The following is a 14,817-nucleotide window of genomic DNA, read 5'->3' as shown; positions in this document are numbered from 1 at the left end:
TTCACGCAGCCCCTCATGTGCAACCTCAGGGTCTAGGGCGGATCGAGCTCCATCTCCCGAGCGAATGGCGCAGGAAGACGAAGGCGGCGACGCGGTGGCCGACGCAGCCTGATGAAGAACTCACGAGGCTGGTCCCCGACGTGGCCCTCCATCAGAGGACGCATCGCTGGCGGAGGCAAGGCCGATGCGCCGCCCCATCCCCCTCTTCCCCGAGCACCTTGCCGGCCTCGGCCTCGCCCCCTCCCCTTCCTCTCGTGGCCGGCTCCGCCGCCACGGGCTCTTGGGAAGGAGGGATGCGCTGTCGAGCAGAGACCCTCGCCGCCACCGTCGAAGGACCGGCGCCCCCTCTCGCCATGGCAGATCAAAGAACGGAGCCGAGGTGGAAGGAAAGGGATGATGAAAGATTGTGGGGTGCCATCCCCCTGCCCCTTCTTATAAAGGGGCGGGGTCGGGACTCGGCCACCCCACTCAGCCAATCCGACCATCAGGGGCGCAGAGAATCGAGGCCGACCCACTGCCCCAATCAGCAGCGGCCCGTTTCCCCGCCTCGCCATTCAAGGCCCGCACCCACCGCCTACCATCTTCAGAGCATGGGGGACACATGGCGGGCGAGCGGAAAGCGAGGGGACAGATGAGACGGCCGTTCTCCACCCCGTGGTCGTGGGGCGCGGGCGCCTTGAAGACCACGGCCCGAGCCCACTCAGTAAATGAGTCGCGCCTCTGCGTTTTCCTCTTTTTACGGGGAAGGAGCGAGCCGCCTCTTTACCACGATATGACGCATGCGTGCGGAAACCGCCCCACGCACGACACCCACGTCACGCATGACCCTCCACGTCGCGCGTTCAACGCGGGTCGTGGGGAAGCACAGCGGACGGAGAAATTACTGCGGTAAAAATCCACCCCACCTGCCCGCGCACCGTTCTGGACCTAGCCCAACAACGCGTCGCACTTATGTGTGGCCTAGGCCCGGGGGCTCCTGTCGGTGTACAAAAGTAGGGGCTCTCCTTTTGCACTCCTTTACTTGTGCACGGGTAGTCAGAGCCGCGCCCACGGCCACACTAAGCATGGCAGAGGTGGGATGCCGGAGCACAATACAACCAAAGCAACGCCAAGACCAGAGACGCAGAGAGAGAGCAAGAGGGCGAGGTGGACTCCCCCGGCAAGCCCCTTGCCGGGGTGGCTTCCGCAGCCTCTGCAAGATCCTTGCCGGGGCAACTTGCCTGACGCCAGCAGAGTGCGCCACCCTTGAGCCCAAGGGGTTCCCACACCATATTGGAACCAAGGCTCGGGAGGCACCTCCGTGGTGGCATGCAGATCTTTGTAGAGATCATAGATACACAAGATCAGATGGAAACCAGAAGACGACGATCCTTGGCGAGATCCTTGCCAAGGAGATCCACGAGACCCTCGGCAAGATCCTTGCGGGGACGACCGCGGTGCCTCAGCAAGACCCTTGCCGAGGACGCCTGCAGGGCCGCAGCCAGGCCCGCGTCCGCCAAGACTCCGCCACTGCTCCCATACAGCTGCCAGCTCGACCAGCTGAGCGGGCATCTGCGTGGCAGCGCGCGGCCTCTACATCAACTCAGCAAGCACCTGCGTGGTGGCATGCAGATCTTCGTGAAGGCTCTGCCACCGCGCCAGCCCAGCAGCCAGCCAACATGGCGCTACAACGCCTCGTCAGCTTGGGCGCGCGTCGGAGCCAGGCGAGGCGACGATAGTTGGGACGAGCTTCTTTGCCGTCCCCAATAAAGCAAGAGGGGCACGTCGGTAGCGCATTAAATGCGTTTGTCCGACGGTGCCAGGGGATAGACTCAGCCCCTGTACTCCTTTCCACCTCTTGTGTGCCACTGTGGCGACCCCTTTTTGTCTATAAAAGGAGGCCCGAGGCGTACTAGAGAGGGATTCGGATCTTTTGGACTAGAGAGCCACCACGGCTAGTTCAAGAACACAAGAACACCTAAATATACATCAAAGCACGACTAGGGTTTTACGCGTCTCCGCGGCCCGAACCTGGGTAAACGATTTGTGTGCTGACCGCCAGACCCGCTCTTTGCACAACCCCGCGCCCGCCAACCGTAGAAGGGATCCCAGTGACCCCATAGGTGTTGTTTCCCACCGACAGGGGGTCTGGGTGAGAGGGAGCAGGAGAGGGAGGCAGAGAGCACAAGTGGGGTGCGGGGGATCGAGCAGGCGGAGGGCTTGCCCTTGTCCCCCTCCCCATCGATGCCGGTGAGGTGGTCGGGCAGAGCTCGCCCCTGTAGCGACCGTGCCAGGGGAACAGGGGGGAGAAGCCGACCAGTGGGGGGTAGGTGGGCTGGGCAGCCCGTTGCCAGCTGGGCCAAGGCCCGAGGGGCAGGGGGTTTCCTTTTTATTTTTAATTTAGTTTTTCTTTTATTAGATCTGTTTTCTTTTAGTTTCTTTTTATTTTTAATTTTATAAAATATAACACTTACACCTAAAATATCATTATAATTTAGGCTACTACCACATTTAGTTTAGTAGCTAAATAAATTAGTATAGTAATTATAATTTGAAAAGCAATTAAATTATTATTTTAGCCATTGTTTTAATTATTAAAGGACATTAAAACACCTTATAAAAATGTTGGGTCACCACCATAATTAGTGATGAAATATTTGCGACACTTTGAACATTTTAGTTTTGACATTTGGAAACTTTAATTATTTGACTTTATTTTAAATTTGAATTTTAATTGGTTTTGAAACAACGTGGGACCTAGCAACTGTAAAAGTGATGACATGGCATCATTAGTATGGGATTACTATGGCTTGATTATCCGGGCGTTACAAAGATGGCGTAAGCTCGACAGGAGGGAAGGAGAAGATGTCTTCGGAGTGGGTCCTAGCCTTCTTCTTTCTCGCCTGACCTCCATTGCCTTCACTATCGGGTAACAGTGCCTCTTCCCGTTGGCCGGTGCCATCGGAGTGGGGCCAATCGCGGAGGAAGTATCGAGGACATCCATGGTCTTTCTTGTAGGATAATGGGTAGGCCATGCTAGCATAAATCAAAATTTTCTACCGCATTCATCCGAGGAACTTCTGGAAGTAATGGACAGTGGAGCCATGAATTACCTTTTGATACGCAGTGCAGTGAAAGGTTGTCGATGTCACGCGTCAATGCTGATGTAGTCACACTTCTGCACGTGATCCCAGGTACAACTCCTACTGGATCCCATTAACGATTCATCCAAGCATCGCATATTCGCATGTGCAACACCTCCAAGGTATCCCAAATGTACAAGGATTTGAGCATCACGCATCAGAGTCGAAGGTGCGCTCTGAGTGGAGGGAGTGCGGCAGCTAGGGTTTGTATTTCACACATGCATTAAGGTTAACCCTAATATGATCGATTGCATCTGGTTGACCGACTATAAAGTGTACAATGCACAATTCCATCTAGCGCACCGTCCAATCGGCCGCTAGGTCATCCGTCAAGGGCTAGAGATGCTCTAAGGCTAGTCATAGTGGGAAGTAACTTATACTAGTGTCATGCATATGACACTAGTCTAAGTTACCACATTTATAATGCAAAGTAACATACTAGTAGTGTCATATGTGACTTCATTTAATGGCTTGTAGACTCATCTTATCTTGGAAGCGCTATGTTACAGTAACATATTATGTTACAGTAACATATTATGTTACCACTTCTCATTAACTACATGCCACATAAGCAAAAATTTCTCGAAGTGCGCTAGGTTACTATCTAAGTTACTCCCAATATGACTAGCCTAACTCCTCAAACCAAACATTTTTTTATAGGAGTCAAAGGATTTTATGGACAGAAGTAGGGACGCTCTAACAATGCCAGATATCGAGGCTCTCCATTGAAGTTCTCTTTCCACTGAGCTAATACAACCCAAGAGCTGCGCATTACATCATGTAAGTACACGGATACATCAACTTTACACGATAATACAGCCCCGATTCACAAGCATTGAAGCAGTTACATCATCATCAACCATAGTGTACACCTCGTACGTATATACACCAATCGATTCCCTTTACACGGCCAACTTACATCACAGGTCCATGCGGTGAAGAGCTCCTCCAAGGGGATTAATGGTTAGTGATGCCGTTGTGTCGTCTCCCCCGACTCCCCCGTCCCGCTGTACTCGTTGGTGTACTCCCCGCTACTCTCGAACGCGACCTGCCTCAGCCTGTTGATGTTGGCCGCGTAGCTGCCGGACTCGTCGGAGCTGTATATCATGCTCTGCCCTGGCTTCATCCCTTCGTTCAGGTCGTCCAGCGACGCGTCGCCCTCCAGCGCGCGAACGATCTGTAGAAACGGTGCAAGAATCACTGTCAGTTCACGGCGAGTTGCTCAGCATCGATTGAGAGTTGCCGATCGATCGATCTTGACCTGTTTCATCTTGGGGCGGCGCTTGGCGGAGTGCCGGACGGCGGCGGCGGCGCTGGCGGCCATGCGCTCCATCTCCTGCCGGTCGTACTTGTTCTCCAGGCGCTGGTCCACCACCTCGTCGAAGCTGCCGCCCTCCGACAGCGCGCGCGCCAGGAGCGGCCTCGCCCAGTCGACCAGGCTGTCCTCCATGTAGTTACTGGGGTCCACGGGCCGCCGGCCGGTGATGAGCTCCAGCATCATCACGCCGAAGGAGAAGACGTCCGACTTGTCCGTCAGCTTGCCGCTGGACGCGTACTCCGGCGCCAGATACCTGCATGCACGACCCAACAGCGGAGAAGACATCAACGCTCGAGCTCTGCTCCCATGGTGCCGCAATGGCGACACTTGCTGCTCTGTTCAGCGTGCGTGCGTGCGTGCTCTGCTCACCCGAACGTCCCCATGACGCGCGTGGAGACGTGGGTGTTGTTGTCCGTCGTCAACTTGGCGAGCCCGAAATCCGCGACCTGCCAACATTCAGGCGAGTTTTCACTCCAATCTCACGAATTTCGTGCACTGTGATTCACAAATCTCACAGCCTAATCACCTTAGCCTCGAAATTTTCATCCAAGAGAATGTTGGCCGCCTTGATGTCACGGTGGATGATCCTCGGATTGCCTTTATAATGCACGACATCAGAAGCACGAACGCCATGGATCGATGTGGCCAAAGAAGAGGGGAAGAGACTTACAGTCCTCGTGCAGGTACGCGAGGCCCTTGGCGGAGCCGAGCGCGATGGCGAGCCTCTTGGGCCAGTCCATGACCGGCAGGCCCTTGCCGTGGAGGTGGCGCTCGAGGGTGTCGTTGGCGACGAACTCGTAGACGAGCAGGCGCTGGGAGGCGCCGGCGATGCAGTAGCCGACGAGGGAGACGAGGTGGCGGTGGTGGACGCGGCTGATGATCTCCACCTCCGCCTGGAACTCGCGCTCGCCCTGCCCGCTGCCGGCCTTGAGCTGCTTCACCGCCACCTCCTTGCCGCTGCCCGGCAGCAGGCCCTTGTACACGTACCCGAACCCGCCCTGCCCCAGCAGGTTCGCCTTGGAGAAGCCGCCCGTCGCCGACGCCAGCTCCTCGTACGTGAACGAGCTCTGCGACCCGAAGATGGCCGGCGACGGCGGGGGCATCGACGACCCCGTCCCCTGCGACCCGCTCATGATCATCTCCTCGCTCAGCGGCCCCTGGCCCAGCGGATACTGCGGGTGCCACCCCACGCCGCCGTGCCCGTCCACCGGGCCGCCGCTCTGCTGCCACGGGCTCGGCATGTTGTTCGCGTAGTACACGTTCCCTGCACGCGCCCGCGCGCCGCCATGGTCACGGTTAGATCTCTGCCAAGAATCTCCATGGTGAATGGAATGGGCACGATGCATGCGATGCGCGCGCGCGCCGGCCGTACCATGCTGGTCGGTGTAGAAGGGCATGGCCATGGGCGGCTTCTTCTTCTTCCTCCTGGCGCAGCACACGCACGCGGCGATGCACAGCAGCAGGGCGAAGACCAGGACCCCGATCACCACGCCGACGACCACGGCCTCCACGGGCGGAGAATCGTCTTGCTTGCTCCCGCCCTTGCCGCGGCCGCTCGACCCGCCCCCGCCCTTGGAGCCGCCCCCGCTCTCCGAGGAGCCGCCGCCGCCGCCGCCCCCGCTCTCCGAGGAGCCGCCGCCGCCGCCGCCGCCCCCGTTGCTCTTCGGAGCCTGCGGAGACGGGATGGCATTTGACCCCGGCGGCGAGACTTGAGCCGGGGGCGGCCCGCTGGTGCCTGCTGGCGTAGCCGGCGGCGGTGACTGAGACGGCGAGGGCGGCGACGGCGCCGAGTCCGAGGACCCTGGCGGTGGGGTCGACTGCGTGGACGATTGTGGGCTGGAGGGAGACGGCGGGGATCCCGATGACGAAGATCCACCGGAGCTATCCGAATCTGCGGACGACGATCCACCCGAGCCATCCGAATCTGCCGCCGACGACGACGGGTCCAGTGGACCGCTACCTAGCAGGGGGCCCAGGGGTCCGCGGCTTAGCGGCGAGTCGTCCATTGCTGATAGGAGGATCCCTCGTTAGCGTCCCGCGCAGCTCGCCACGATGGAGCTCTTCCCGGTGAAGATGACTCCACCACCACCTAGAAGATGCTCTGGGTCGGAACGCCGCTAGCTCCTCGCCGCCGTCGCCCTCCCCATAATGAACCCCTGCAGCCATGACGAGCTAGACATTTCAGACCTAAGTTGATCACCAATTTAGCTCACATTTGAGAACCACCAATCAACCGCAAATTCCCGCAAAAAAGGATCAATGGTAACCACGCAAATGCAAAACCAGATTTCACGGTAGACAAATTAAATTCTTCGGCTCTGCGACACTGAAATTCGAACCGAAGACGTGAAAACGCGAGGGAGTCGAAGCATCCATGGTGATGTACCTTCCTTTTTTCCCCTGTTCTTCCGCAAAAGAAGAAGAGAAAGAAGGGGTTGAAACGGAGCCGGAGAGACGGGGGGAGGGAAGTAGGCTTTGGGTGGCGTAGGTTTCGTCACATTTCTTGGACACTCGCCATTGCTGTCCTTTATGTTTTCTCCATTTTTAGCCTGAAGGCAGAACGGAGGGTTGAAAGCCGCTTCAGCGGAGCTGTCAAACCGCATTAATGCTCGTGTTTACCATGCCATTGCAGGCCGTAGCTGAAGCAGTTGATGAGTCCAAGTCCTTCTCTTGCAGTCCACGGTAAAAGTAACATCAAATTCAAATGGGAGAAGCGGCATAAGGAAGGTGATTTGCCGGATGGTGAACAGTGCCGACATAGCAAGTTCGTTCTTGGCCATTGGATGCGTCACGGACGGGAGGGATTGACTGGCTCGGCGCCAAGCCGTAATGTCACGCTCGGCGGCAGCTTCGGTTACACCAGGTTTCTTGAGAGAAGTTGGGAGATTCAGATCGTCAGGTCTAGGCCTGACAACCACATTCTCGTCCATGGATGCGCGGATCAATTTCAGTGTAGTGCCACTCAACCATGGTGATCATGGCACATTGGCTGTTGCCATTTTATGAGGTAATGTAGAAAAATCCAGTTAACAAAGTTGTAATTTCAATCACTATAAAAAACTGGGCTGTAAACTAAAATAAAACACACCGGAGTATTTGGGATACTATAGTCTGCACCACCCTTTAGCATCAATCAGTAGTTGGCAAGGGAGTGCCGGGGTCAGTAGATTTTACATCTGCACCTTCCTGTAGGCATGGATCATATAAAATCACAAAATGTGGATTTGTGGACATGAACAAGTTCAGGCAAAACATATCACACACACAATACAGCGAACAATTTATATTTCGGGAAACATATTGAGTGAATGTGCAGAGCCAGGTCCCTGGTACAGCGGCCGTCGTGTTGGTATCATGTCATTCAGAAGTAGCATGAAGAACTGCAATCTGTTGCGTACCTAAAACTTCTGAAATCATATTCGGCTACACTGAGAACTAAGCTGTAGCCTAGTGGCAAGGGTGCACAGTGGTTACACTGAAATCACAAATAGTAAAAATGATTCTGATATACTAGTACAGAATCATCAGAGTTAACTCTGAAAGAAAACATAAGAGGACAAATGTTTACATACAGAAACAATATGTTTCAATGTTGTTGAGTATCTCGAAATTTAAAACACAGTAGGAATACAATTCTATTATAGATTGAGGACTATTTTTCAGTTCAAAGAACAGTATGCTACTACTATTGAGTGATGACAAACCAAATAAGATATTGCAGATGCTACACCAAGAATTTGTCCCATTTCTGCATAGAGGCAAGGGGGATTCTAAAGCTGCAATAGCTTTTCATTCCCTCCGGAAGAGATGTGGTCTAGCAGAAGTGCAAAACATAAACAGACCACAGTATAGGGGTTTAATCAGAACCTCCATTTCCTCTCAATATCTGAATCTGAAGGAATAGACAGGCACACAATGGGAAAATAACTGAACCTAGTTTAAGTTACAAACGTTTCAAGAGTTGGACCACTCAGTTTTCCATGATAAATGGCAATGTTTCGACATCTCACGCAAGTATATGACCCAAATCAACCACAAGTCAAATAACTATTCTGCCTACACTACTTCTCCACTACTCCTACAGGTGATGCTGTGGCTGCTGCTTGACCCACAGAAGCAAAATTCTCAGGCAGTTCGAACAGTGGCTGCCCTCCAACCAATGCACCACGGTAAGCCTGTCCAAGGGAATATCCCAGAGCTCGAGCAACGGGAACAGCAACCGCATTGCCAACCTGAATATATCTGCATAAAACATGCACAGCACACACAAATCAGCTTCATACTAAAGACGGTCCAGAGATTCAGAGCTACCGGCCTTACAGAAACCATACAGTTATAGTTCCTTTCGATGCAATGCACTACTGGATGATGTCGAGTTGATCAACTTAGAACTTACTTCTGTTTTATAGGGCCAAAGAGCCTGTAATAGTCTGGAAAGCCTTGTAACCGTGCATTTTCACGGACAGTCAGAACTCGATGCTGGTTGGGATGCAAGATAATCTGCAAAACACCATCCATGTTCAGTCATAATAAAAGCAATCGGCAAGTTATAAAATCATAATAAAGACCAGAAATTTGTTAATTGCTTACTTGGTTGTGAGGCTCGGCTCTGGTGACAACGGTTGGAACAGTTTCATCCCACCACAGGCGTCCGAATGGTCTGCGAAGCAACATGACAAGTGTTAACAGTATAGTTCTACAAATAATACAGAAGGATCATCAGCTTACTTACTTCGGTGATTTCCCCTTGATGTAGGTCATGGCATAGTAAGGCACCTGGCAGAGAGGCAAGGATGATTAATACTTGCGAAATATACATACATTACAGCTGATGAAACTACTCCACAAAAGATTCAAGTACCAAAGGTTTTCCAGAAGGCAGAAACACACGAGGAATGTGTGGATTAAACTCAACAGTGTTATTTTCCCCAACCTGGACACCCTTCAAATCACGGAAGTTGGCCCCCTGGAATAGAATAATTGCTAAGAAACAAGAAGGATAAGGCAACAAGAGAAAGAACATGAGACTGATCAGCACTAGCTTGCCTTTCTAAAAGGAATTTGCTTCACTCTTTGATAATCATCAGTGCTTAACTCTAGCGGTTGATGATCAAACAGTTGACATGCCTTAGGACTAGGAGTAGCATCTCCAAATGAGTAATCCTCCATGTCTTCAGATGAATGACAGAACAGAATAACTTAGAACAGTAATATAATCATGAAATCATACACAAACATTATAATAGTGAAATCTATGGCAAGGTGACATCATTGTGCCACCCAGATTATTGGAAACAGAAAAAAAAAGAGTGCGACTCTGCATATGCAAAGACAGAAGGCATAACAAATGAAAGGAAATTTCATTAAAAAGTAAAGACATGAAGTTTGCACACTCAAGAGGTCACACCTTTACGGCTGAGCCGGATGTAGCGCTGGAACTCTGTTTTGGGGTTAATGCGATTTTCCATGAGATCATTAGGTTGATAGTTTGGAACCTGTAGGAAACATTATAATTCATAGAGACATAACAAAATTCAAGCAGCATTCCAGAAATAAATGAATAGAGTAAAAAAGTCAATGTTAACCTTTGGTAAATCAGATAGTGCATCTTGAAGGACAAGAGCTTTCTTTAAACGTTTGTCGTCTATTTCATCGTATGCAACGAGACATTGCTGAGGACAGAACAACGTTTTGGTTAGAAAAAATAATAGCAAAAATAGTGTTCAAGAAAATTGATCACAGAAACATGGTGGGCAGTGATGTATTTTCATACCGAAAATGCATTGGGTACGACTCCTCGCTTAACAACATCATGGGTCGGAAGCGGGAATTTTGGGAGAACCTACATTGCCAAGGGTACCTTCTTATTCAGGAATAGTGTCACAAGGTAAAAAAAATAACCCAGAAAAGAGACAAACCCGAGAAGGAAGAGCTCCCCACAGAAAGGCCCGCATCCTAAATTGAGGTAACCCATAACATCCTGCAACCATCAATCCAAGCCTAGCTTGGTATCTCATGGAGACAAGACGACTAAGCGCATATCGCCCCAGGAATCCATCTGCAAATTTTAGAATGTCTACGACGTTTTCCATCAGAACATATTTAGGTCGCAGATAGTTAACAACATCCATAAAGACAACCAACTGTTTGTTTCTATCATCTTCCAGCGGCTCATTGTAATTCCTGAATCTGTTCAATCCACTGATGCCTTGACAGGGAGGACCCCCACAGATAACATCAACAGACCCCTTTGGAAAACAACGAATTAGACACCACATGAAAACTAACCCAAAAGGAACAAGGAGGAATTTACTTACAGGCAAGGGCAAAATAGATTCCCTATATCCTCTCTGAACAAATTCCTTAATACACTCAGGGGAATCGCTGAAATGCAAACAAGGATAAGGCAGTATTGGCGAATATATATGAAGATAAATGTAAGGAAAAAGATGCCAACCTAAGTCCATCAATTGGCTCCCATGAGTCATGACTAGGATCATATGTTTTCCACCGCACCTATATAAATAATTCCTATCTTTAGACAAAAATCGTATAACTATGTTCTAAGTAAGCAGTGAATAATACAAGCAAGGAAACAATTGACTACATGAACTACACAAGTAGGGGATTTGAGCAATCAAGTCTATAGTACCTTGAACCACAGGCCATCTTTTCCGGTTTTATTGGGATCGCCATAGCATATATCAAGAAGTCTCTCTACCTCAAATAGATCATTTGGTAGAGCTTCATTTTCATCATCTTCGTCATCATTTGACATCTGAGCCAGGTCAGAGCCAGAAGAGTTGCTACTGTGGACGACATACTTCTGACAGAGTGCATTCCAGTGCTGGAGGAGCGCAAGAAAATCTTCCGCCTTCTCATTTCGTACCTACAACTCAGTGGCAACATCGTACAAGTTGGTTGATGAAAGAGGGAATGCAGCACAGTCAGAAAGAGGGAATGCAACTCAGTGGCACTTTGCCAATTTCAACTGGTACCTGGGTGCCAGGATGGTTATGCTTTAGACTGTTGCAAGCATATTCATTCATGTCTACAGCCCATTTCTGCACGAGAACATTAAGAATGTCAGTTATGGTACCTTCAGGGTCAGCTAAAGTATCAAGACCATAGGCACAAAACATACAGTATTTAGTTTGATGCCGGACAATGCAGCACCCAGGCAAAGCCCGGTTGACATGGCACCACATCCAGAGTAAAGATCCAGCAGAGTTGCTGTTTCCCTTCGTGCATCAGATGATCCCACAGGGTCAGCCACTGGTTTCCCCTCTTCACAGGAAATATCTGATGCCACTTCACTGTCTGTTGCACCATCGTTTTCTACAACAGAATAAACATGACAGGATTTTTCATGGTATACAATGTTGATCAAAACATTCTTTTATTTCGCCGAATGTACTTCTGAGATGTATTAAATCAGTACTGTCCTGTACCAGTTCAGTATAAGCTCATGATCACGCCATCCAAGTCTATATCTTTTAAGATGCTTACAAGGAATAAAAAATAAACTAGGTGATATACCTATGACGATTGCAACAGATGTAAGTATCCAGAAATGGTTACCTGCTGGAATATTTGCAAATGTTGAATATGCAACTGAGTACGACATGTCATAATACAAATCAGAATTTGATATTAACTGATCTCTTTCTTGAGGTGTCTTCTGTAAATGTTTCACAAAATAACAACAAAAAGATCAGCAGAAGAATGACAAGTAGTATGAGCAAAAACTCTTTTTCTTGAAAGAAAGAACAAATAACTTACACTTGGGTCAACATAAATGATATTTAGTTTAGAAATTATTGACTCAATCATGTTATCATTCTTTTCCTCTGAAAGGAAAACACGCTTCCGATCATGTTCATGATCATGGACCTCTAGCAAGTTGGGTGAGATGACCTGCAAATTTGTCTTAGGCACATGCTGAATTGCATTTAGGAAAAAAAAGAACTTCATGACATACCGTATCTTCAGCACGGAAAAACCAACAGCATGTGAAATATAAAACATGATCTGTTCTTTCAAAAAACTCTGTAATCCGGCCAATGTAATTTTCCTCATTGGGACCAGCCTGCAGTCACTCAAAATAAATAGCATGATTAGTAAACTTCGTTCAAACATACTCCCTCTGTCCCAAAACGTAAGATCATTTTTGACACTATGAACATTTTGGGACAGAGGGAGTAGCTTATAAACAAGAAGAATGCAGATGAAAACATAGAATATTTTGCCTATACCCATCATGCAAACGAAATAAAAAAAGCTTGAACATTATCCATGACATTTCTTAAAATTCGAAGTAACACAGATCAGATTCACACATAATATAGGACAATAAATTTAAACATTTGAATTGAAGATATAACACGAGAAAAAGAGTTGTACAGTGGGAAATCAGGAAGAAGAAAAGAAACCAATTAATAGCTCAAACAATCTAGATTTAAATTAAGAAAACAGGACCACAGAGTGAATTCAAACACATGAAAAAGGTTGACAAAATATTTTGGAGTAAATGAGAAGGCCTCTCGGTATGATGCAGGAGAGATCCCAGAAGACAAACTTGTACTAGTCCTAGTGTGCTAAAAGGAACCAATACCTTGACAATCATCAATCAATAAATTCAGAAGTTGATTTACATGCACATCTTTAATCACCATCATCCAATAGAATTTAGTTTATATGCAAATTTTAGTATACACAGTACAGTATCCTGAGTGCATGCATTTTGCAGTCACAAATTGAATGGCTAGAAGCTATCATCACGCCAGAAACAAAAAGAAGCACAACACTTCAACAGTTGGCATAGCAAAAACGGCAGTAACACAGACTGTATTAATCATCTTCATACGCTGCAATCATGTACGAATTAACCTTCTAGCTAAGAAGATAATGGCAGTCGATGAATAATCAATGCAACTACTAATAAATATATTAAACGAACTAAGTAATGATTTCTCTGAACTCAGTACTAAAAATGGTTCACCTTCACATAGACATCATCATTGAGGTTGAAGATTGCATCATCCACACATGCAGATGTGTAGTGGCATTGAGCGCCAATTTCCTCCTCCGGATCATTAGATCTGCATGCACAGATGGAAGATCCGGTTCACATATTAAAAGCAACGCAAAAGGAGCTCCATTTACAACAAGGTGAGATCAAGAGCGAAACAAGACATACCGCCTAGAGCGTGAATCAGAATCCTGCGGCCCAAAGTAGAGGAAATTTTCAGTCGGCATTTCCAGTGCATGAATGAAGAAGATGATGCGCGCCTACCCAGCTCAGCTACGTGTTGACAAGAGAGGATAGACGCCATATATACCTTGGTTTCGTAGCGGCTCGGCCAGAGTCGCCTGGCCTTGTCATCCGGAATGGGCTCGCCCACGAAGTGGTCCGCCGAGGCTTCCGGCCTCCTCTGGGCGCGCGGCGGGGCCACCCTCTTCCTGGCGCCACGCGTCTCCGCGGACCCCTCCTCTCCATGGTCGGCCTGCTCCTCCTCCTCGATCAACTTCATCTCCTCCGAGTCGGGCTCCTCCGGGTACACGTCGCCGTTGATCCCGCTGCCGGCATCCTCCACCTCCATCGCCCCCGCCGCCGACTCCGGCTCCTTCCGCTTGCCCTTGGCCGCCCTCTTCCGGGCGCCGGTGCCCTTCCCCGCCGCCTTGCGCCGGCGCTTGCCGCCGCGCGACGTCGACCGCTCGCGCTCGACCTCGAGCTCGGCGCCGACCTCAGCCTCCGCGTCGGCGTCGGCGTCGGCGTCGGCCGGCTTGGTGTTGGACAGCAGGCGCGTGGAGCGCCTGGGCTCGGCCGCCGCGGGCGTCACCGGGGACATGGACGCCATGGGTGGTGGTCACCGGTGAGCGAGGGGTGGGGGGAATGCGAGCGCTAGGGTTTTGGGTTTGGCAGGGGTGGAGGCGAAGGTGGGCGGAGGCTTTGGCGATGAGATGAGATCGGAATGGGGGAGAGGGAGGGAGGGGGTGGTTAAAAAGGCCGTTGGATGCTCTGGCGACGGAAAAAGGTGGGCGGGAATGCGGAATCGCTGCGTGCTCGCTGTGCACTGTGTTGGCTTAACGAGCTGATCGCGGAGGTGGTGGGCGGGCTTCGGCCGCCCCACCCCTCCCACGTCCGTCCGGGCCCACCCGTCAGAGGCTCACGCACGGGGGAGACGGGACGGGCCGGGCCGGTCGTGCTCTATTTCTAGCCGCGGTCGTCGGAGGGGCGGGCGATGATGAGATACGATCAGGTGGCTGTTTGAGGAAAACGCCGAAATCTTCTCCTTTGCTTTTGGGGTTGGTTGCCGTTCCTCCTCTTGCTCTCCTGCCTGCCTGCCGCCTGCTGCATGCGTATGCGTACGGGAA

The 14,817-nt window shown here is 50.3% G+C and overlaps 2 protein-coding genes across 3 annotated transcripts; both read right to left on the bottom strand.

Annotated features, from left to right (window-relative positions):
• Nucleotides 1-3,836: 3,836 nt before the first annotated feature.
• LOC125552400 (proline-rich receptor-like protein kinase PERK5) lies at nt 3,837-6,586 on the bottom strand. 2 transcript variants are annotated; one of them, XM_048715940.1, is made up of 6 exons: nt 5,813-6,584; nt 5,111-5,704; nt 4,967-5,037; nt 4,810-4,886; nt 4,384-4,693; nt 3,837-4,299 (listed from the first exon to the last, which is right to left on the bottom strand). In XM_048715940.1, exons 1-6 carry the CDS (start codon nt 6,444-6,446, stop codon nt 4,087-4,089), a joined length of 1,899 nt encoding a protein of 632 aa, XP_048571897.1. In that variant the 5' UTR covers nt 6,447-6,584; the 3' UTR covers nt 3,837-4,086. The 2 variants fall into 2 exon arrangements, with proteins under 2 accessions (XP_048571897.1, XP_048571896.1); XM_048715939.1 differs by having other exon boundaries at nt 5,111-6,586.
• Nucleotides 6,587-8,289: 1,703 nt separating this feature from the next.
• On the bottom strand, nt 8,290-14,425 carry LOC125554043 (DNA (cytosine-5)-methyltransferase CMT1-like). The gene is made up of 21 exons (XM_048717668.1): nt 13,782-14,425; nt 13,640-13,662; nt 13,442-13,541; nt 12,422-12,529; nt 12,223-12,357; nt 12,022-12,121; nt 11,585-11,778; nt 11,439-11,504; nt 11,093-11,329; nt 10,898-10,956; nt 10,758-10,824; nt 10,359-10,688; nt 10,214-10,282; nt 10,026-10,112; nt 9,848-9,935; nt 9,487-9,611; nt 9,302-9,406; nt 9,173-9,216; nt 9,031-9,100; nt 8,837-8,940; nt 8,290-8,682 (listed from the first exon to the last, which is right to left on the bottom strand). Exons 1-21 carry the CDS (start codon nt 14,298-14,300, stop codon nt 8,502-8,504), a joined length of 2,811 nt encoding a protein of 936 aa, XP_048573625.1. The 5' UTR covers nt 14,301-14,425; the 3' UTR covers nt 8,290-8,501.
• Between the last annotated feature and the right edge of the window lie 392 nt (nt 14,426-14,817).

This window comes from Triticum urartu, chromosome 4 (genome assembly GCF_003073215.2).
Source record: "Triticum urartu cultivar G1812 chromosome 4, Tu2.1, whole genome shotgun sequence".
In the NCBI taxonomy this organism is placed as follows: Eukaryota; Viridiplantae; Streptophyta; class Magnoliopsida; order Poales; family Poaceae; genus Triticum; species Triticum urartu.
This window is presented reverse-complemented; position numbering and strand designations above follow the sequence as displayed.

What these genes read in the sequence shown, in the direction of transcription:
- LOC125552400 (XM_048715939.1), bottom strand. Translation starts at nt 6,446, where the DNA reads ATGGACGACTCGCCGCTAAGCCGCGGACCCCTGGGCCCCCTGCTAGGT. An exon ending in ATGAAAATTTCGAGGCTAAG is followed by an intron (nt 4,887 to 4,966) that starts GTGATTAGGCTG and finishes GAATGTTGGCAG; the next exon opens with GTCGCGGATTTCGGGCTCGC. An exon ending in GCCGCCCCAAGATGAAACAG is followed by an intron (nt 4,300 to 4,383) that starts GTCAAGATCGAT and finishes CCGTTTCTACAG; the next exon opens with ATCGTTCGCGCGCTGGAGGG.
- LOC125554043 (XM_048717668.1), bottom strand. Translation starts at nt 14,300, where the DNA reads ATGGCGTCCATGTCCCCGGTGACGCCCGCGGCGGCCGAGCCCAGGCGC. An exon ending in CCGGCATCAAACTAAATACT is followed by an intron (nt 11,505 to 11,584) that starts GTATGTTTTGTG and finishes GTTCTCGTGCAG; the next exon opens with AAATGGGCTGTAGACATGAA. An exon ending in AGCAAATTCCTTTTAGAAAG is followed by an intron (nt 9,407 to 9,486) that starts GCAAGCTAGTGC and finishes ATTCTATTCCAG; the next exon opens with GGGGCCAACTTCCGTGATTT.